The 23,843-nt window shown below is 35.6% G+C and overlaps 2 protein-coding genes and 1 non-coding gene across 3 annotated transcripts; 1 reads left to right on the top strand and 2 right to left on the bottom strand.

The window, feature by feature from the left end:
- Window positions 1–1,001: 1,001 nt before the first annotated feature.
- LOC149393233 (uncharacterized) lies at window positions 1,002–14,384 on the bottom strand. The gene is made up of 2 exons (XM_089617952.1): window positions 14,263–14,384; window positions 1,002–3,222 (listed from the first exon to the last, which is right to left on the bottom strand). The coding sequence occupies exons 1-2, from the start codon at window positions 14,382–14,384 to the stop codon at window positions 1,002–1,004; spliced, it is 2,343 nt and encodes a 780-aa protein (XP_089474078.1).
- Window positions 2,620–2,723, top strand: LOC149393234 (small nucleolar RNA R71). The gene has a single exon (XR_016299974.1). It is a non-coding gene; the product is annotated as a small nucleolar RNA R71 (small nucleolar RNA).
- Window positions 14,385–16,886: 2,502 nt separating the features above from the next.
- LOC149393232 (jacalin-related lectin 19-like) lies at window positions 16,887–17,976 on the bottom strand. The gene is made up of 3 exons (XM_089617618.1): window positions 17,907–17,976; window positions 17,571–17,801; window positions 16,887–17,466 (listed from the first exon to the last, which is right to left on the bottom strand). Exons 1-3 carry the CDS (start codon window positions 17,919–17,921, stop codon window positions 17,224–17,226), a joined length of 489 nt encoding a protein of 162 aa, XP_089473744.1. The 5' UTR covers window positions 17,922–17,976; the 3' UTR covers window positions 16,887–17,223.
- Between the last annotated feature and the right edge of the window lie 5,867 nt (window positions 17,977–23,843).

Below are 23,843 nucleotides of genomic sequence, written 5' to 3'. Positions count from 1 at the left end.
ACGCGTGATTAACGCACCTATCAAATCCCCCCAAACTTAAACCGTTGCTTGTCCTCAAGCAACACAAAAGACTAAACAATAAATTAAACACACCGAAGAAGTTACACTAAAAACGAATGGTGATTACAAAGTTAGCAACAATATCAAGTGTTAGTTACATGCCTCAACCTACACTCTTTTTTGTAGTTTTTTTTTTCTTTTTCTCTTTTTTCTCTTTTTTTTTTTTTTTTTTCTTTCTCTTTCTAATACAAAACAATAAACATAAAAACGAACAATCACCGGCATGGTGTCTAATGAACTATAAAACACATAGAGACTAGTCGAAGAACATGTCACAAAAATCGAAAGAATTCACTCAAGAGTCGCTAAGTTAACGGGGTTCTTTGTGGGATTTGAAACATTATTGGCTCGGGTTTTTCTGACTAGGTATCGAGAAAGGATCAATCGTTCGGATTTTTCTGAAAGGGTGCTCGAGGAAGTATTACGGGTTGGCTTTTTGGCTCTGATCGGTCCAAATGAAGGCCTATGTCATTTTTCCTAGGTTCGTGTCAGGTCATTTCGCCTCGAAGAGGGCTAGAGCGGTTCTTAGTGTTCGTGAGCTAAAAGACATATAAAGATGTGATCGAACCTATAAGGACTACTCAAACCCCGGGACGACGTGTGTGCATAAGTGGGAAAAATCAACCGAAATTGTGTCACTCAAACCGCTAGTCAATCACAATGAAGCACAATTTTTTTTTAAAATTGACTCAAACTCGGATTTCTTTGAAAATACATGGTATCATTGGCAAGTAACGAGAGAAAACACTTTAATACTATCACTTATAAGCAATCACCAAACAAAATTAAGAAAATTAAAATTAAATAAAGACAACCTAATCTAACAGAAATCCCCCACAAAGTAGTTCACCCCCCAAACTTAATCTCTACATTGTCCACAATGTCGATCCATAAAAACACGGGAGACAGTGAACTTACCTCGCGGGGGTGGTAGAACTCCCCTACTCGTCTCCGCCGCGCTCGGGCGGCGGTGGATCTTCTTCTACGCGCTCTTTCTTTATCCATACCTCTTTGAATGGTTTCGGCCAACGTCCTCGCCATGGCTTGAATGGAGACTTCGGCTTTGCACCCTTGCTCGCACTTTTTGTTGATTCTTCTTTAGGAGCCCGTGGCGGAGGTGTGGATGGGGGAGTGGCGACTTCGTACGTGTCGATGACGTAGATCTCTTCTTTTCCCTTCTTGCGCTTTCGGGTTTTACAGATCCCGAACGTCTCCTGCTCGTTCTTCACGCGTGTCTTTAGCTCACCTTTTTGCACGTCTATGCAAACACCGCAAGTGGCCAAGAAAGCCCTTCCGAAGAGAATGGGGATATCGCGATCCTCGTCCATGTCGATGACGTAGAAATCGGCCGGAAAAGTGAATTTTCCGACTTTAACGAGGAGGTCTTCCACGAAGCCGCGCGGGTACCTTACGGTCCGATCTGCCAGTTGGAGAGTGGTGCGCGTGGGCTTTAGTTCACCCACCCCGAGTTTGTTGAAGACGGCCGACGGCATGAGGTTGATGCCCGAACCAAGATCGCACAACGCGTTCTCGATGAAGATGTCTCCAATGGTGCACGGCAATGTGAACTTGCCCGGATCTTCTAATTTTGGCGGGAGCTCTTGTTTTAGAAGCGCACTACACTCGGCGGAAAGTGCCACCGTGAGCCTTTGCGGGAACGGAAGTGGCGGCTCATATGTATGGACCGGCGGGTGCGGCTTAGGAGCTCTGGTGATCGGGGCAGCCTCTTCTTCTTCTTTCTTTGGGCTCTCGGTGGCTGCAACGTGTTGATGAGAAATGGCATTGCAGTGCTCCCTTGGATTCACTTCGGAGGTGCTTGGAAGTGTGCCTTGGGGTCGTGTGTGGATGGCGGTTGCGAGTTGCCCCACCTGCGTCTCGAGATTTCGGATCTGAGCTGATTGGTTTGAGAGTGCTGTCTTCGTTTCGTTCATGAAATCGGTGGTGGTATTCACGAAGGCAGTCGTCGACGTGGCCAGATTAGTCACGAGCTCCTCCAGATTGGTCTCGTTCTTGTAGGCTCGAAATGGTGGGGCTTGATACGGCGGTGGTCGGGGCTGATTCTGATGCGGTCGCGGCTGAGCTTGCGGTGCGGGTTGCATCGGCATGTTATTCTGGGGACCGCGCCATCCGCCGTTCTGATAAGTGCTCATTGGGCCTTGATTGTAGGGCAGCCGATTATTGATGAAGCTTGCTTGTTGGCCCTTGTTTCCTTGCGCGCACTCATCACTAGAATGAGGGCCGGCACACCAGAAGCACGGCTCGGGAATAGGGGCTTGGATAGCATGAACTGTAGCTTTCTGCTCGTGGAGCGTTTTGGTGAGGTCGGCCACATGTGCTGCGAGAGCTTTTATCAATTCCATCTCGGGCGTGACGGGCTCGCGCTTCTGAATTCTTCGCTCGGAGGGACATTGGTCGTTGTTGTATGCGAGCTCCTCGAGGATGGCATGAGCTTCCTCCTCGGTCTTTTGGAAGAAGGATCCTCCCGCGGCGGTGTTGACGAGGGTGCGCGATGAAGGAGAAAGGCCGCCGTAGAAGATTTGCACCATCATCCACCCTTGGATGCCATGGTTAGGACACTTCCGCTGCAGCTCCTTGAAGCGCCCCCAAGCTTCAAATAAGGACTCACCATCGAACTGGGAGAACGAATGGATTTCGTTACGCCTCTTATGCATCTTCTCGAATGGGAAGAACTTCGAGATGAACTTTACGCGCAAGTCCGCCCACGAGGTGATGGAACCCGGTGGGAGGGAGTTGAGCCACGTCTTGGCTCGGTCCCGTAGTGAGAACGGGAAGAGGCGGAGGCGGATCGCTTCGTTTGAGATGTTGTGGAGCTTGAACATGTTGCTGATCTCGACGAAGTTGGTGAGATGGTCTTGCGGGTCTTCGGCCGGTGATCCCGAAAATTGGGATTGTTGCACCATATGGATCACGCCGGTCTTGATTTCGAAATTCTGATTACCCGCAAGTACCGGAAGAACAATGGCCGATTGTGTGGCATCGGTCGGCGGTAGCCCGTATTGGAATAGGGTCTTGGGCTCCTCGGCGTTGTTCCTGTTCTCTTCCATTGCTCGTTCCTTTGATTCTTTTCGATTTTTTCTGCAAAATTTTTCGATCTCAGGGTTGATTGGAACGAGAGCTGATGACCCGTCTTTTCGCATACACCTTCAAAAGCAAGAAAGTGACGCAAAAAGTTAGAAAACAAAAATTAAGAAATTAAATAGCAAGAGCAAGTAAATGTTGTCAATGGTGCCCACAAGAAGAGTAGTAGTGTCTATTTATGTACATTTGATGTAATATAGTCTTACGAAGACTCTTGCTTGTAATTGCTTATTCATTAATAAAAAGTTGAAACGTTCATTCAATCTTCCTTGTCTGAAGCTTTATGATAAAACCCTAGTCTTTTAGTCCATAAACAAACCTAACAACTTACGAAGAGACAAATGTAGATTTGCATGAACAAACTCTTCGTAGTTTGCTTAAAATGATATATTCGCAATCTTAGGGTCAAAGGACTATTGACCTCAGTATGATTGTTAGAAGAATCTATGATGTCTGGTTATGAGGCATTGAGAGTTGGGGACTCTATAGTTCTTCTAGGTATCTTCCGAAGGTACTGAATTGACCGGTGCACTTCTAGAGACAATATAAGAACAAACCATTTAACCTCTTATGTCTCGAAGTCACTATGTATGAATTGCATCATGCTTACCTTAATCCTGAAATGAGACATGCCATTTCACACCTTAGTATTCTCATTTGAGAAAGTCAAAGTTCGGACTCACTATGTGATTCCGAACAAGGCCTATTGGTGAAGTACTAAGTTGTGAGTCTGTCATGAGTAACTTTGTGAAGTTCTCATAGATATGGAATTCATGTACAAGATTGCTGAAATGCAATGTATGTCACCTCATGCTTTGTTCCTTGGAGTGTGAATAAATGAACTGGCCAGTGTCCAAATTGAGTCCTGACCCTTTTGGATGAAACAATGTGACTTGTTAGCTCCTCGTCAATACATTGTTTCTAACTTATTCACAAGCGACAAAGGAGTTGAGGAAATAACAGCTAGAATGGTAAAATGGTAATTTAGTAAATCCCGACTAGCTGATGACATTCATGAAGGGTAAACATAGATAATATTCAGTGGATCCGCTCATCGTAATTAGGTCGAATTCTTGAGTAGAAAACAAATTCATTTGAACCGAGAGATTTTCAGTGTCAACTCTTTAGTGGAGTCAGTTGGCATTAAGCTAAACTTGGAAAAGGTTTGTGAACTTTTGAGTCCAAGTGTTTAGCTCAAGCTTTGTTCATTTGGATCCATGAGGTCACTGTCACTAATCACATCGAGTAGGAATAGTTAAACTAGAAGCTAAGTCAAAACAAAAACGAGACAAGTTTTACGAAAATTGTCAAAAGGGTATTTTAGTCCTTTTGGACATAGGACGAAATGAATGTCAATAAATTATTTTTGACATTGTCATATGATGACAAATGAAATAAATATTACTCAGCCATATTAGTGTAATTGGGCCTTGAGGATTAATTTCGTTTCATAGAATTTTACTTGAAAATTCTTAATGGGCTTTTCTTATGTTGTCATGAACAATTGAAGAAACATCTAGAAGCTCCTTCTAGAAGCTCAAATTTCGTCCAACCCAAGGAAAATAAGGCTGAATTTCGTTCATGCCATAGTGGGAAAGAGAGTTTATTTTGTGCATTGATGTATGAAGATACTTGCCAAAAGAAAAAGAGGAAACAAATTTCCTTTAGAAGGAAAGTGCATTTTCGGCCAACTAAGAGAGAACAAATGAGGAAACAAATCCAAGGACTTGCATGACATGTCATGAACGTCCAACATGGGTAGAAAAGAGGAAATAAGATTTGCTCATGCCTCCCCTATAAATAGAGGCCTCATTCCTCTCATTCTAGTCATCCCACATAAGTTAGAGATTGAGAGCTTCTCTCTCTAGACCTTGTGGCCGATCCTCTCTCTCTCCCTCTAGCTATTTTCGGTTTTTGTTTTGGCACCTAGGTCCTCATTTGACCTAGTGGTTTTAGCTCTTCGACTCTGAGACTTGTTCTCGAGTCGTCGTGTTTAAAAGTGCCCACTCACTAATTCCTTTTCTTTCGAGTGATTTAGTGATAGAAACTTTCGTGGTTGCTCGAGGTGCCGAGGAAAGGAAGAGAGATGTGCTGCGAGGGAGATGAGCGTTGCAACTTTTCTAAAAGCTTCTCAAAGTTCAAGCTTCAAGAAAGGTTAGTAAACTTGTATGCTCATAATAGTTTTTAAATACATGTACTTGCTTCTTTGTCTAGGTTAGTAAAAACTGTTTTACTTCTAAAAGAAAATTTTTAAAATTCCGCCGCTTACCGAAGCGTTAATTATTTTCTCAAACCCTAGATCGATTCCAACAAATGGTATCAGAGCTATGGTCAAAGATTAGCATGTACATGTTTTTAAAATTATGAGCTTGAAAATCGTTTTCGAAAGTTTACTAATTTTGTGAAAAGTTAGAATTGTTATCTTAGATTTTTTTTTTAATTTATTGCTCATGTCTTTAAATTAAAAAGCATGTTGATTTTCTATGAGTTTGGGATGTTTTTAAAACACATTAGAATCAAAGAAGATTAAGAAGATGGTTGTAACAAAAGCAACAATAAAACTAAAGCAAAGAGTTAAATACGAGTTTTACAAGAAGAGAAGGTAGGGGTCACGATTTCACCGGAACTAACTAGGACGGGGGTTTCGGGCTCGAACAACAAAATCTACTCCTATGGATGCTAATCTCACTCTATCAAAATTATTTACTAGCCTCTCTCGAGTGTTCTAGCAAACCTATGCAATTGACGGATTATTATCCTCTCGGCATCTAATCCTATTAAAACAATCACACGCAATGAAACACGAGTTCAAACGATTACATAAATTGCCTAGAGTTTATAACCTAGGATCAACTATGACGACATGAACAAAAGCACGATTATTTACTCTCTCTCGAGTAGCTAAACAATCCTAGATAACAGTTCTAATGGTGATCAAGCATCTGAAAGCATAAGGAACAATTCATATCAAGCAATCCATAATAATGAAGAAAACAATAATTATCTAACCCTAACAAGCCCCCCAACCATTATCAATCCCGGCTACATCGCAACCCCAAAAGAAACTTAGCCTCTAATGGAATTCATAATCAACGCTAAACAAAACAGAATAATTAAAAACACTAAAATAAAGATTGAAACCAACACATAATTCATATTAAATAAAATTGATGTTCAACAATAATTTAGAGCAATAAAATAAATAAAAGAAAGGGAAGAAAGAAGAACGATTGAATTCGGAGAAGGAGAACTCGTCGGGTTGTCAATTCCGTTGAAGAACGCTGTTTCCTCTTTCAAAAGCTCTCAAGAACAACCAAACAATAAAAGAGAAACTAAAACAAAAAGGAAGATTGTGTTTTCAGAGCTTAGAGTCTAATATATAGGTCAAGGGGTGATTTTCTGTGAAATCCCAAATTTTTTTAGCTTAATTAAAAAGCTAAAATTTTTGTGTTCGAGTCACGTTAGTTTCTTTTTAATAAAGTAGTAGTGAATGATTTTTTTTTTTGTGGTAGTTTTTGAAGTTTTGTTTTTTATGTGTGCTTTAGAGTGTTTTTGATTTTTTAACTATACTCTTTAGATTACAAAATATGGATATAATATATATATATATATTATAAATAAGTTATTATAGATACTTTTTATATATATATAGATATATATTATAGAAAAGTAAAGTTAACGTATATTAGTATATATATATATATATATATATATATATATATATTACTTTATATTATATACTGGTTATAATAGATTACGTAATGTGTTTTCACATGTTTTTATTATATATATATATATATATATATATATATATATAATATATAGTCATATAATCTATATTTATATGTATGTTAGTTATTAAGTTAAGTCAGCGTGTAGGTTAGTTTAGGTTAGGATATACACGTATATTACCTATATAATAATAATAATAATAATAATTAATATATTAATATTAGAAGTATGATTAGGGTTTGGGCTTTTAGAGTTTGGGCTTTTAGGGTTTATTTAAACCCTATTTAAACATCCTCTTCTTTTCTTTTAACGCTTCTTCTCTGCTCTCTCTCCCCCATTTCTCTTTTGGTTTGAAAAATTCGTAGCTCCTAATAGGTATGCTTTCTTTTCTCTCTGGTTCAGATTCCCTGAAAACGGTTTCTTAAAACGCTTGTGCTGGTTTTAAAAAAATTGTTTTTAAGTTGATTCTTTTTGGAAAAGTTAGTTTTAAGTGTCTTCTATCTAAAGCTTCAATCGAAAAATATTTTTATAAAATACAGAATATTTTTAGATTATTTTCAAATCAGCGCACAGACCTGAGACCTATTCCCGATTTTCAGACTTTAAACGCTTACTTTGGATTCAACAAATTTGGTTTTGCGTTGATTCTTTTTGGAAACTTTAGGTTTAAATGTCTTCTATCTAAAACTTTAATCGAAAAATATTTTTATCAAATACTGAATATTTTCTGATTATTTTCAAAACGGTGCGCAGACAGTTTTTGACAAAAACTTTAAAGATTGATCTTAGCACTTCTTTTATTTTTAATAAATAGTTAAAATATTATTTTGGCCGTGATGCCTTTACAAAAAGTGCTCAAAATTATATTTTATACGTACTTGATATTTTACAAAAGTTTTTTCAGAGTTTCAGTTTTCTCCGAAACCCTAATAGCCAAGGGTATTTTAGTAATTTCACGTCGGATCTCGTTTCTGAAAATTTCCAGAAACTAAGTCATGTATTAAATCCTTTTCTTACCTGATAAGTAATAGTCAACCTTTTCCGTTTAGGTTCCGAGTCATTAAGAGCATCATTTTCCTTCGACGGTCTTCGATCGTAATTCCGATATTCAGGTGAGAATAATCTCACTGCAACACGGATTAGTTAAAATATATATATATATATATATATATATATATATATATAATACGTATTATGTGATATGAAGTATTTATGTATTGTGTGAATTTTTGTGTGTGCGTGTTTGTTCGGAATGTGCTTGTTATGATATGATATGACGATATGTGAGTTTATGTTATTATCTTATGCTGTGTGTTAGAATATCTATAACACGTCTTATGTTTCTAGCTATGTTATCATGTATTTTTTTATCTTATGTCGCTCATTCTTTTAACGTAATAAAGACGATTAATAAGTTAAGTAAGCAAGAGAGTCGTACCGCCTCGAATTACGGAGGTACCTAGAGGAATTTCTCGAGCCGAACTACGGGCTCACATAGAGAGTTCCTCATATGTTTATGTATGTGACGGGGCGTACTATGGGAGGTCGCAGCCCCATGGTTCGTTACCAAAGTGTACACTGAAATCGGTACGGCTACTCTAGGGGACCCCCGAACTAAAATACGATAGACTTTTAATAGGGTATCTCATGTCACGGTTAAAATTTAAAGTACTAATAACTGGTTCATGCATTTTTGTTTTATTGCTTATGTTTTGTGAGTTATACTTATTCTCGCTGAGCGTTAGCTCACTCTATGTATTTACGTCCGTGTTGTAGGTAAACAACATATGAACAAGTGAGGAGGGTGGATCAGCGGCGGTGATAGCGAGAGGGTTGGGTTATGGTTGCCGTTTTCGAAAATAAAAAGACTTCCGCTTTGCTTTCAATTTTGCAATAATCCAAACCCAAGGTTTTATTGTTTATAGTTTAAGTTATGTTTTTCAATTTCGTTAAAGGTTACGACTTTATTTATGGTATTTATTTTACGATGGTATTTTGTTGGTTTTAAATTTCCATTATGCATCTTCGACTTTTTGGTTGTTTTCGTTCATCAAGTTTAAATGAAAAATTATTTTTAGGTTACGAGTTTTCAAACTTTATATTTTAAGTTATGTTTTAAAACAAAAAATTACCTCAAATTTTCTTAAGTTTTAAAAAGTAAGATAAGTAAGACGGTCCGAAAAGTCGGGTCGTCACATTTTCGGAGCATATTGGGCCTTTGGAATGGCTTAATTCGCCCAAAAACATCAAAAACGGAAAGTAAGTCCGTCAAAACCCGAAGAGTGCGCGGCGCGCGGTCCAGATTTCAGCTTATGCGCGGAGTGCGCATAAGACTCTGTGCATTTTCATTTTTGCGTTCACGGGATGCGCGGAGCGCTATTGCCGAGGCGCGGCGCGCGGTCTCGAAGTCTGTCATCGCGCGGCGCGCGAGGGAGGGTGCGCGGCGCGCGGTTGTCGCCAATTTCCTTGCTTGTGCTTTTTTACTCTATTTTGACCGTTTTGTCTCCAAATCCCGTCCTTTTTCCACGAAATTGGTTGTAGACGCTCTATTGCTCTTTTGAACCTGAAACTACTCAAAAACCTACTAAAACCATTAAAATACTTGAGGACTCGTCGGTTTTTGGTTCGGGAAATAGGAGTTTTACGCGTGATTAACGCACCTATCACTTTCTATTCACTGATTGACAAAAATTATATTTGACTAACATATATGTTCCATTTCCATTTAATTATAAATTTTTTTATTACAACGGTAGTTACACTTTGACTATGTTTATTTCTTGATAATTAATTGATTCCGAACACTCATTATGTCGTCCATATCATTTTAACCGATAATTTGACATCATTTTATTAAGTTTATTATCAACTTCTAATTTGTACATTTCAAATTTTTTTATTGCCTTGTCTAATTTGAAGCAATAAAAATAAAAATATTTTATACTATTGTCAGTGGAACTCATAAAGTATTTGTTACCATATATCATTTGCATGACTTTTAAATCAAATAAATTGTTATGGATTAATTCAAAATTGTGCAGGTCCCTCGCTTAAGGAATCCGACCAATAAGGTCATCCAAGAGGGCGGTGGAACGTCCTCAATTACTTCTACGACGGCTTTAGAGACACAAGGTCTAGTCAATATTTCGATGGGGACATTCCCAAATCCTTCCTCGTCGATTTCGGATGCGAGGGGTTCCAAGGCGTCAGCCTCGGTGTTTGCCTCACGAGGGCGCTGCGTGCTTTTGAACTACGAGAGTGCCTAGAGGTTCATTTGCGTTTTTTCTAAGTACGCAATCGTGTAGGGCTCTTTGGCGGCGTTGTGGCCTCTCACTTGGTTCAGAATTAGTTGCTAATCTTAGAAAATGCGCAAGTTTTCCACCCCTAACTTGCATGACAACTCCAGTCCCACGATCAGAGCTTTGTATTATGCATCATTTTTCGAGGCCTTGAATTCGAAGCGTAGTGCATACCTCAATTTTTCCCTATCGAGATTCGTGAGCACAACGTCGGCGCCAACCCCTTGAGCATTTGATGTACCATCCACGTGTAGTTCCTGGACTAGCCCTGTCGACCATTACCTCTCTTCTTCGACAACTCGTGGTTGTAGTCTTTCATCGGGTTCTCTCCCGTTTCATTCCTTTCTTTAACTTTGTCCTCATTTTTTTGTGATGACTCGACTTTTCGGATCGTCTTACTCTACTTACTTTTTAAACTTTAGAAAACTTGGATGATTTTTTTTATAACACATCGTATAAAGACGAACCAAAATTTTAAAGATCTTAAAAAGAAACAAAAACATATAAGAAAAATACAAAAAAATTGCATTTCAAACATTTTATGAGAAGTACTTAACCAAAATTGAAAATACGAATTTAAGACCAAACATAGCAGCAAAAATACTAAACATAATCCATAATCTAAATCTTAACTAAATTAGAAAACTCTTTGAAACTTCATAATTATGAAATAATTGAATATAAAAACTTTTAAACTTATTTCTTAAAGACTTGTAGTGGAAGACTTATTTTGTAAATGAAAATCATAACTCAACCATCCCGCTATCGACGTCGCTAGTCCACCCTGCTCAGTTCTTCATAGGTTGTTTACCTACAACACAGACATATATAGTTTTTTTTTCGAAGAAATGAGCTTACGCTCAGCGAGAATAATATAAAGCTCACAAAATAAAAACAGTAGTGCAATGCATGAACCAGTTATTAATATTTTAAAACTAATCGGTAACTTGATCTTTCTTTTCTTAATTCTATCAACTCTTAGTTCGGGGTGCCCCTAGGGTAGTCATACCTATTTCAGTGCGCACTTTAGGAACGAAGATATGGGTTGCCAGGTCCCACACTTTGGTCTATCTAATGAACGTATTTGGGCCTCAACCTGAAAAATTTTCCCATTTGAGCCTCGGCCCGCAAAACTTCTCCTTAAAACATCTCGAGGCGGTATGACTCTCGTGCTTATCTTTATCTTTTCACTTTGAGAATTAGGTTACATACAAATATGACATGTACATAAAACTTTCATACATATGCTCATACAAAAACTTGAATAAAGGATAAAACACGTATTCTCAAATCTACTTTAACTTAACATCACATAGCTTACACAGCATAAATAACGAATTACTAGAATCAATCACGCAATCAAATAAAGAAACAAATACTCAAACATATAAAGCTATAAACAAACAATATAATGAATTACACAATCATCATATTGAATTTTGAACTAATCTGTGTTGTAGTGAGATTACTCTCACATTTATAAAACGAGAGTAAACCTCGTTGGTCGAAGACGGAATTGGAAATTCTACTTGACTCGAAACCTAATCGGGATAAAAGACTATCAGAGATCAGCTAAGAAAAGGATTCAAGACATGATTTAGGTTCTGAAAATATTCATAAACGACATTGAACGTGAAATTACTAAAATACCATTGGCTATTAGGGTTTCAGTAAAAAAAAACTAAACTCTGGAAAAACTTTTGTAAAAAAATACAGTAAATATAAAACATTATTTTGATCTATTTTTGTAAAGAAATCATGGCCAAAAACATTATTTAACTCTTTACTAAAAAATAAAACAAGTATGATAGGATTGGACTTTAAAAATTTGGGCCAAAATTGGTCTGCGCATCATTTTCAAAATAGTTGAAATGTAAAATTTGTTTATTGAAACCAAAAATAAATTGTACGTTACAAAAGAAGATTCTTAATACGAAACAGTGGAAAAAATTTTCGAATCAAAATAATTAACATAAATGTCATAGTAAGCCTTTCAAAATCGGTTTTGAAGTTAGGCCAAAACTGTGAACCTGGTCCGCGCAGTGATTAATGAATAATCAGAAAATATTTTTTATTTAGTAAAAATATTATTCGATAAAAAATTTGAACAGAAAACTTGTAAATCTAATTTTTCTATAAACAAACGACGAAACAAAATTATTTTTTAAACCACGGTAAGCGTATTAAAATTTATTTTGATTGAATCCGAACCAAAATCCTTCTTTTGATCTATAAATTCTTTTACAAATAAAACCACAAGAAATAAAATAAATTAAATTGAGAAGGAACACGAATTACATACCTAATTTCTCAGACAGTTGTAAGAGAATTAGTTTTTAACAATCATAGAGTGCAAAAACAAAGAGAAAAAAAATCTATTTATTTGGTGGTTAGGGTTTTATGTTGAAAAAGGAAAATAAAAATATGAAGAAGGAGAGAGGCTGAGAGCATAGACATTTTTCTTTTCTTTTTTCTAACCCTAATCTGCTAGTTATTTATAAGAGTAAAATTTGAACGTAACTTTATTTTTTTTCCTTTTATTCCAACGCTGAACAAAACAAAGAATTAACATAATATATTCTTTTGAGAATCGACAATATATCAGGCCAAACAAAAGTAACCGAATATATATATATATATATATATATATATATATATATATATATATAAACACACATGTATATATATATATATATATATATATATGCACGCTTAATTTGATTTATATGTATATAATTAATGTATATATATATATATATTTAAATAACAAAATTTCATTTAATAACTAGCAAATTTAGTACGTATCCTTATTTATATATATATATATATATATATATATATATATATATATATATATATATATATGGTACTATCAGTAGAATATAAATCTCTTACGTTATTTAAAATATAATATATATATATATATATATATATATATATATATATAATTGTGTTTTTTTTAAGAATTATCTCAAACAATCTAAATCCCTCATAAAACAAACATAATAGCACATAAACACGTGTTTTAAAATTTGAGGTTTTATATCGATCCTTTGAAACTTCTAATTTTTTTACAAGCCTAATTTTTGGGATTTCACACAAGTATTGGAGATTTACTGTCCACCACAAACTTAACATACCCAATCTTTACGAGATACAATTTGGTATCACATGCACAAAAACGTGCAATACTAGTCGCTCCATTTACAACCTATAGCTAACTAATACTTCCAAAGAAGGTACATAGATTCCAATATTATATTTATTATTATGAATCCACGTATGAAAATGGGAAAAACATCAACAGTGATATCCATTGAGGAATTGGAGATGGATTAGAGAAAATATAAATATATATGCTTTTTTTCAAGATTACTCGATTAATGCTGGTAAAGGTACGTAACGATAAAATAAAAATATTAATAAAAAATTGGTTGCGTAGCCATCTTTAAGGTTTGCAATTTCGTTTTAGTCAATCTTTCGTTAATTTCCTGTAAATAGTCATCTTGTTTACGTGGCATCTCATTAATTGAAATAATTTTACACCTTTGCCCTTATTAATTATAATTTAGGCAGTTTTTTTTTATATTTAATTTTGAATCAAACCTATTAGGAAAGTAGTTAACCTGGTTTTTTTGAATTTTTGGACGTGTGGATATGGAGAAATTTCAGCGTTTACTTAACTAATTTGTTTCATTTAGGCATTTTTTTTTTAATTTTGAATCAAACCGATTAGGAAAGTAGCTAACCTGGTTTTTTTTTTTTTGAATTTTTGGACGTGTGGATTTGGAAAATATTCTTCATTTATTGATATTATTTCGTTTTCCATATATTCATAATTTTAGAACGTCCAAAATATTTCCTGAATTTTTTCCAGTTTATTTACACGAATATACTGTAAATATGTTTTGTATTTACAATGAATATACTGTAACTATGTTTTGTATTTACATGAATATATCGTAAATATGCTTTGTATTTACACAAATATACTGTAAATATGCTTTGTATTTACACGGATATACACTATCCGAACAAAAACGAATCATCATTTTCTGTACAACCAAATAACCATTGAAACTCATCTTCCTCATGTAGCGAATCACCGACCCATCTTCCTTGGACGTCGGAGCCTTCTCGCAGGCCTTTTGCAATCTCGGTGATGTAAGAACCTCGAATCATGGTGTTCCACATGTAAGTAGGCTTTGCCGGAGTTCATGCCGACCTTGAAAACCATCATCGAGGAGGAATCAGCGGCTGTGACCTTGAGCGCCATCGTCGCGGAGGAATCACGGGCTGTATCTCGCAACCAAGATCTCGTTCAGAGACAACCTCTTTTTCTCCACAAGGCTCGCCAATCCTTTGGCCTCGCCAATCGTGACGCGCCGCGGCCTGGAAGAGCTGTGACGACGGTGGTGGTGGGGGAGTCGGTGTTCATGCACGGAGGGATCTGGCGGAGCACGTGGATTACGGTCTGGAGCATATGAACAAAGAGATGAGGGAAGAATTCTAATTTCTGAAGATTTGATATTTCTTTACGCTGGAGAGATAATGAGAGAGGGGTTAGATATGCATTTATGGAGTTTTAAATGCTCCCTTGATTTATGCGAGGTAGTTATGGTCGAATTTTTTTTTCCATTTAAATTATTACGCTGAAAATAATGGACGGGAGTCATTTAAGGTCATTCACGTCTTTTAACTTGCTGTAAATAGATTGCTGTGGCTATTAACAGAAAATTAACAGAAGGATGGCTAAAATCAAAACCCTTTATAACTGTATGGCTATATATTTATATATATATATATATATATATATATATATATATATATATATTAATTGTACTATAGAAGAGCGGAACAATAATATAAAGTCTAGAGTAGTAGAAAAAAATTGGATAAATATTTTATAAAGATATATATCTAAATTAAATTCGCCACAAAAATGAAAATATATCAATTTTTTGCTTCATTTTAGTCAAAATATAAAACGATTCATTTCATACAAAAGAAATACCAAACAGATCTCCAAATTAGTATTTAAATTATTATTCTTAAATACTAAATTAATTTGTAAGCAAATTCTTTCACGCAATTCAAAATAATCAAAAGAGAAAAAAAAATTATATAAATTAAATATAATCAAGACGTATTCCTATATGTAATGCAATATACCCACATAGATCCACACAATATACAATCAGCTAAAAAAGGGCAATTCAGCTTAAGATTTTTTTTTTTCTTTTATGACTCATGAGAATAGAGTAACCACGCAAAAAATTAATTCCGAAAAATTAATATGCTGACCATAAATATCATAAAAGATGTATGGAGATAAATAGGGAACCAAATAAATTCTAAACTACACAAAAAAAGGCATGTAGATAAAAAAAAAGTTGGTTGAAAAAGAAAGAAATTAAAAAAAAGATTCACATCTTATTGATTAATTAAGTATTAACATGTCAAAAAATGATTACTTATTTAAAAGTGTGGAAATTACTCGATCCATCTCAGTATAATTATTTTTAGAAGACCTCGTTTTTTATTTATATTTTATTAATGTCTTATTTTAGTATGAAGATATCTCATTATTTTATAGTTTTATCTTTAAATTATAGTATCATTAAACTTATTTAATAATCTTCACGGTTTCATTTTTATTTTAGTTTTATTAGTAGTTTATAGTTTCAGCAAAATTATGTTAAAATAAAAACAAATTTAAGATAGTTGAGGATTTATATAAAAGGCAATATGACCTTTTATAAAATTATAGGTATTAATTTGCACAAACTAAGCCACTAAAAGCTATGACAATTAAGAAATAGCCACATAGTTTTAAATAACTAGCCAATTTGAATATAATTTTAAGCAGTTTCTTTAAATCGAATTACTTTTTTTGTTCTCTCATTTTTTCGTCTTTTATTTTATTTTATTTTTGTCTGAAAAAATAATTGATTTCCTGTTTAAAAAAAAAATAATGCATACTCTTGCCCATTTTATTGAATATATGTGCAGATTTTGAAAGCTACAAATATATGGTCTTAGAATCAGTTATCAATTACCAGATTTTCCTATTGTATAGGCACTTAATATTGTGCAGATCTATCTTATTTAATAAAAATACGTATCTCCAATAAAGGCAATCAGATTGAATATCGTTTTTTTTTTAGTTTTAAAGGCAATATCACAGCTACGTGTTTTTGTAGAAAAATTAAAACAAATAAAAAAGCAATTTATTTATTTAAAAAAAAAAACAAACAATCCCTTTATATAACAAACACAAAATTGATTTTCACAAATCACCAACATTTCAAAGTTGTGTTTATTAATTAACAAGCCAATTTTGATAATATAATAGTATATAAATTTGAATGCCGTGTGGATTAAACAATTAGTGTGATAGCCTTTTCTATTTAATTAGTCACAAAATCTTGGATAAGGAATGACTATTTGACTTCTATTAGCTATTAATTTGACGTTACTTTATTCATTTTTGTCATAATTATTTTTTCTTAAAAAATTAGGAAGGGCCAAATAGTCATCTTATCAATATCGGAAATGATTTTTGACACGATGCACGACACGACTACCCCACCAAAAATAATAAACACCAAAAGAACTATTTAAAATTGTCCAATTGTCACATGTTGTATGGATAGTCCAAATTGGGGATGGTGTGAAATAGCAATGCTCTATCAATATTTAATAGTCCCAATGGCTATTCATTTAAAAATTAGAAAATTATGGCTAGTTTACAATAGCGTATAATGCTTAAGTGCCCATGTGGGAAGGATATTGTTTTATGTAGATGTGGGCCATAGTTTCTGAGACACCAAAACAGAAAACTTTTATTATTGCTCAAGGCTCGCGGCCACCACAGTGGGGGTGCCTCCCATATCGACGTCGAAAGTATGAGCATTCGAAGCCAAAGGATTATTAAAACGTATGAAACATAATGAAACACGGAGTGATCTCACGGAGAGATCTTATTTGTTCAATTATATATAATTCAAAGGCGTGGATGGATGGAGGACAATCAGAGGGGCGGGGAGATGTGAGCCCCAATGGTAGTTATATAGGTTTCGCCGGTTCCATAGAAGCCAACAATGCGGCCATGTTTGATGGGAAGAGTAAAAGGCGTGCCTTGTTCTCTGCCGAACCCTTTGACTTGTCCTCTGTTGGTCGTGAATTTGAGTGACGTCACCACCTTCACACCCGCAAATGTGCCTAGGTACCCACTGATTTCAGTTATCTGTTCATCTGGGAAGTCCAGTACCATCTGAAACAATACATGTATAAGTTATAAGCAATTTTTTTTTTTTTTTTAGGTAATAATATGTCTCCCCTAGTTCTAAGTGTGGATAGTAATTATATGGTATCAACCTCTTTTTTGCCACCCCCATCGCCTCCATGCTCTCCTCCGGTGGCCGGCTTGTAGTCTTTTATGTAGGTCACAGTAATGGCGTCGATACAACTACTAGACCTTATTGTGATTTTTGTTACACCATCGAAGCCATCTCCGTCGTCCCACTGCGTCCCACTTCTTGTTCCCCATGGTCCCACCGCAACGCTTGTCCCACTTCTTGTTCCCCATCGTCCCACCGCAACGCTTTTCTAGGACATGGAAAATATACAACTAAGAATATGTGACAGATAACCAGTAACAAAGTAGTGAAAAGAAAACGCACAACTTTATTCAATTAAATTATAATTGGGTACCTTAGTCACCTCCATTTCCGTAGCCCTCTTAGAGAATATTACGGGTAAAGTAATCCCAACTCTCAACCTAGCTTTGAAATTGGTTGAAGACCATGTTGGATAAGCAGACCTGTATTTATAGAGAAATTGTAGTTCGGTACGTTCTTAATCTGTTTAACATTCACGTATCACATGCATAAAACATGTGCAATACAACTCGCTCCATTTACAACCCTACAGCTAAAACTTCCAAAAAATGTAGATATAGATTCCAACATTACATTAATTTATAATGAATAAGCCTATTTTTTCGCATTGAAATAAGGGTAATTAAGCTAAATAGCCTCCTGAAAATAAGCAATTTATTTTTAGCCCACATTTTGTTAATTAATGGTAAATAGCCATGTGGATTTATTTACATAAAAAATAGGACGAGACTACCCTTAGTTATTCCCGCCCAATTTGTATCAGTGTTATTAGGATATTCAGCTCAAAAATTTGGTCATTAATGATAGCGAAAATCGAAGAGGTAATTATAACCGTATCATGCGTTCACACTTCACATGCAACCAATCTCATTTATTGTTTTTAAGAAAAAAAAAAGGGCTTCTTCTTCCTCTTCCCGTCACTCTCTTTCTCTTTCTCTCTCTCTCAAAAATTTCATTTCATTTTTTTTCCTCAAAACTTCAATTGACCATATCTCTATCGTTTGAGCTCCGATTTGGGTGATTCCAAGTGTTATGAACTCGATCGTGTCGAAGAGAGGTTCAAGAAAACATCCATCATGCTTGCTAAAAATTTCGGTTCATTGCCGTGGGAGTTCGCCGGAAAAGACCTCCGCCCCAATGTTGAGTTTTCCGATCACCGGAGGGAGGTGGTGTTCACCGCCGGTATAAAATGAAGTTCATGACATGGGTAACAAAAGCCCTCATGAAATTCCTCCGATCGGTGGTCGGAGATGCTCCGTTTTGCTCGAGGTACGTTATGGAAATAAAAAGGGCTAGATCTATGTTGATGTGTTGTAATTTTGATGAAATTGACTTCGTCATTGTATTTAGAAGGTGAAAATGTGTAGGGTGGGACTAATGGCTGATTGTATGTTCTTGCTTGGTTAAGCTTTATCGTTGATTTTTTTTCTCCCGTGCTCCCTGTTTGGTCTGACGGGTTTGGATGAATTGAAGCTGTTGAATTGATTTTTGTTGGTTAAAATTGAAGGCTGAATTTCAATCGCAGGCTCTGGTTATTCGGCAAAGTCTAGGGCGTTGTGTGTCGGTGCTGAGGAAGGCGGATTTAGTTCGATTTGTTTGAGAAGCCGTTAATATTAATATTTTTTCTCTCGTGCTCCCTGTTTGAATTTTCCGAGAAGAGAAGAATCTGCGTCCAAAGGTCCCGATCGATATTATGGACTCCGCGAAGAACAGTTTTTTTTTTTTTTTTTTTTTTTTTTTTTTTTTTTTACAGTATGTTCGTGTAAATATGAAGCTTATTTACAGTATATTTATTATAAATACAAAGCATATTTACAGTGTATTCACTGTAAATACAAAGCATATTTACAATATAATCGTGTAAATAAACTGAAAAAAATTCTGAAAATATTTTGGACACGAAAATTCTGGAAATTATGAATATGGAAGACAAAATAATATCAATGAATGAAGAATATATTTACAGATTTTATCCATAATGAATTGCAACGAAAATAGAAACTAATTATCTAAAGTAAACGCTGAAAATTTCCAAATACATAACAATTAATGAGCTGAAAACTTTCAAAATTTGCTCAAAATTCAAATTTCAAATTTGAAAACTTCCCTATTCGGTTTCAATATTTAATTCGAAATTTAAAAAAAAAAACTGCCTAATTAAAATAGCGTAAGGGCAAAAATGTAAAACTAATTCAATTAATAAGCTGCCACGTAAGCAAGATGACTATTTACGGGAAATTAACGAATGGTTGGCTAAAATGAAATTGCTAGTGTTTTAGATGGCTACGCAGCCAATTATTTGTTGAAATAATGAATTCAAGATGGATTAGAGAAAATAATATATAAATGCTTTTCTTCAAGATTACTCAATTAATGTTGCTGAAAGGTACGTAATGGTATTTTTGTATAACTAACAGCCATAAAATTCAAAATAAATCTTAATTATTTTAAATATTTACCCAAAAATACGTTTTTTTAAGGAGGACATTATTACTCGATGATAAAAAAAAAAACACATATATACAAATATATATAAGAAGCTAAACATATATAAGAATCTATTATGCTATCACACAAATATATTCTAGAAAGTGTAATATAATTATACTTTCTATTCACTGATTGACAAAAATTATATTTGACTAACATATATGTTCCATTTCCATGATAAATTTTTTATTACAAACACAAGCATATATACAAATTAGTTCGGTACGTTCTTAATCGGTTTAAGATTCACGTATCACATGCATAAAACATGTGCAATACAACTCGCTCCATTTACAACCCTACAGCTAATACTTCCAAAAAATGTAGATATAGATTCCAACATTACATTAATTTATAATGAATAAGCCTAATTTTTTTTTTTTTGCATGAAATTATGAATTCAAGATGGATTAGAGAAAATAAAATATAAATGCTTTTCTTCAAGATTACTCAATTAATGTTGCTGAAAGGTACGTAGTGATATTTTTGTATAACTAACAGCCTTAAAATTCAAAAGAAATCTTAATTATTTTAAATATTACCACAAAAATACGTTTTTGTAAGGAGGATATTATTACTCAATGATAAAAAAAAACATATATACAAATATACATAAGAAGCTAAACATATATAAGAATCTATTATGCTATCACACAAATACATTCTAAAAAGTGTAATATAATTATACTTTCTATTCACTGATTGACAAAAATTATATTTCACTAACATATATGTTCCATTTCCATTTAATGATAAATTTTTTTATTACAACGGTAGTTACACTTTGACTATGTTTATTTCTTGATAATTAATTGATTCCGAACACTCATAATGTCGTCCATATAATTTTAACCGATAATTTGGCATCATTTCATTAAGTTTATTATCAACTTCTAATTTGTACATTTCAAATTTTTTTATTGCCTTGTCTAATTTGAAGCAATAAAAATAAAAATATTTTATACTATTGTCAGTGAAACTCATAAAGTATTTGTTACCATATATCATTTGCATGACTTTTAAATCAAATAAATTGTTATGGAGTAATTCAAAATCGTGCAGGTCCCTCGCTTAAGGAATCTGACCAATGAGGTCATCCAAGAGGGTGGTGGAACGTCCTCAATTACTTCTACGACGGCTTTAGAGACACAAGGTCTAGTCAATATTTCGATGGGGACATTCTCAAATCCTTCCTCGTCGATTTCGGATGCGAGGGGTTCCAAGGCGTCAGCGTCGGTGTTTGCCTCACGAGGGCCCTGCGCGCTTTTGAACTACGAGAGTGCCTAGAGGTTCATTTGCGTTTTTTCCAAGTACGCAATCATGTAGGGCTCTTTGCGGCGTTGTGGCATCTCACTTGGTTCAGAATTAGTTGCTAATCGTAGAGAATGCGCAAGTTTTCCACCCTTAACTTGCATGATAACTCCAGTCCCACGATCAGAGCTTTGTATTATACATCATTTTTCGAGGCCTTGAATTCGAAGCGTAGTGCATACCTCAATTTTTCCCTATCGAGATTCGTGAGCACAACGTCGGCGCCAACCCCTTGAGCATTTGATGTACCATCCACGTGTAGTTCCTGGACTAGCCCCGTCGACCATTACCTCTCTTCTTCGACAACTCGTGGTTGTCGTCTTTCATCGGGTTCTCTCCCATTTTATTCCATTCTTTAACTTTGTCCTCATTTTTTTGTGATGACCCGACTTTTCGGATCGTCTTACTCTACTTACTTTTTAAACTTTAGAAAACTTCACTACTACAAATGTTGGATTATACAACCCACTTTCTACAACGCTTAACATAAGCGTTGTAGAAACTAGGGATTCTACAACGATTAACATAAGCGTTGTAGAAACTTAGTGTTTCTACAACGCTTATGACTAAGCGTTGTAGAATTCAGGTGTTTCTACAACGCTTTTGAATAAGAGTTGTAGAATCTAGGTTATTCTACAACGCTTATGTAAAGCGTTGTAGAAGAACTTAAATTTCAGATTTCCCACAACGTTAACACTATCCGTTGTAGAATCGTCGCCGCGGCACCATGTGATTTTCGCCGCGGCGAAACCTTTCTACAACGCAAGATAAAAGCGTTGTAGAAGGATGGACCTCGCCGCGGCACGATTTAAACCTCGCCGCGGTGAAGCTTTCTACAATGCTTTTTTAAAGCGTTGTAGAATCCATTCGCCGTGGCGATAGTCATCTCTCGCCGCGGCGAAATATACTCCGCCGCGGCGAGAAGGATACCGTGGCCAAGCAGTTTTTTATGAAACTGCCTCGCCGCGGTGAGGTGATCCTACAACGGTTATAAAATCCGTTGTAGGATTGTCTCACCGCGGCGAAGACATATTCTCGCCGCGGCGAGGTTTTTAGGTTTTCACTATATAAACCCATTTTCAGTTTTTTTTTCTCATTCTCCTCAAAATACAAACGCGAGACAACCATTTCGGCCGAGTCTGTCTTAATTTTCTCTTCCAAATTCCCTCGCCACGTCCTCGCCACCCCGATTTCTCGCCGTCGCCTTGTCCTCGCCTCCATTCTCGCTCGCCACATCCTCGCCGCCATTCTCGCTCGCCACGTCCTCGCCGCCCAACTCTCTCGCGCCTCTCTCTCTCTCGCCGCCTCTCACTCTCTCTTTAACATAGCAAGGTATGATTTTCTAAGTTTTTAAGGTGGTTATTGATTTAATTTCGTGTTGTTGATATGGATTTCGTGTTTTTGAATATGGATTTCATGTTATTTCCCCGAGTTGCATGTTGTGGCTATTGATTTAACAAAATTTGTGTTATTGATTTAAGGTGGTTATTGATTTAACAAAATTAGGGTTTTTTTTATTTTATGATGAATGAATTTGATTTAGAATTTGTGTTAGAATGAATTTGAGTTACAATTTGTGTTAGAATGAATTTGAGTTAGAATGGAATTGTTTATGAATTTGATATTGTTATGTTTAAATGAAGTTGGAATTGATATAGAATTTGTGATTGTTGTGACATTGTTAGTATTTAAAATGGTTATGTTGATTGTAGATGTCGAGATTGAATTTTTTATGATTATGCTTTGTGAAGGTGAAAAATGGTTCGAACAAAAAATCCGGCGGGCGCCACGGCTCCGAGCACTTCCAAAGGTCCTAGTAAAAGTAAAGGTAAGCGAGCTCGTCAACCTTCCCCTGAAGCAGATTATAACACAAGTATCTTCACTAGCAAGGCCGCGGAGGATCGTTACGACAAAATCTCGTCGCGCAGTGTGATCCCTGAGCGGGGATTCAATGTGAGCTCTAACACCGATATAGGAGTGTCAATCAGCAACAGTATTCAAGGTCATGACTGGGTGAAGTATTGTGCCGTTCCCGAGTTCGAGTCGAACTTAAACTTGTGTACGAATTCTACGCAAACTTACCAGATCACAATGGAGATGTTGTGACGGTCCGAGGTAGACCGGTCGATGTGAGCGTCGAAGCGATCAACGATTTGCTTGGGACCCCAGATGTGCCTTTCGAGAATGAAGGCTATCGGGAATGGTTGAGAACTTGCAGCCACGAGGAGATGGCGAGGTTGCTGTGCATTCCAGGAGAGGAATGGGTCCTTGAAAAAGGGAAAAGGGTACTCAAGCGTGACCAACTCACCAGGATTGCTAAAGCTTGGATTTACTTTGTTTGCGCTCGCCTCTTTCCGATCAAGCACTTCACCACTCTTGACGAGGGTCGTATCCAGGTGTTGTTCTACATCATAAAAGGTTATTCTATCAACGTCGGTCGATTCATCTA

This window comes from Urtica dioica, chromosome 6 (genome assembly GCF_054948205.1).
Source record: "Urtica dioica subsp. dioica isolate 48M chromosome 6, U.dioica_male_clone48M_v1_H2, whole genome shotgun sequence".
Classification (NCBI taxonomy): Eukaryota; Viridiplantae; Streptophyta; class Magnoliopsida; order Rosales; family Urticaceae; genus Urtica; species Urtica dioica.
The sequence above is the reverse complement of the archived record's forward strand: the minus strand, read 5'-3'. Positions and strand labels throughout refer to the sequence as shown.

Coding starts and splice junctions, on each gene's coding strand:
- LOC149393233 (XM_089617952.1), bottom strand. CDS start 14,384: ATGTGGAACACCATGATTCGAGGTTCTTACATCACCGAGATTGCAAAA. Junction 3,223..14,262: donor GAGGAAGATGAGTTTCAATG/GTTATTTGGTTG, acceptor TTGCTTTTGAAG/GTGTATGCGAAAAGACGGGT.
- LOC149393232 (XM_089617618.1), bottom strand. Junction 17,467..17,570: donor ATGGGGGTGGCAAAAAAGAG/GTTGATACCATA, acceptor GTATTGTTTCAG/ATGGTACTGGACTTCCCAGA.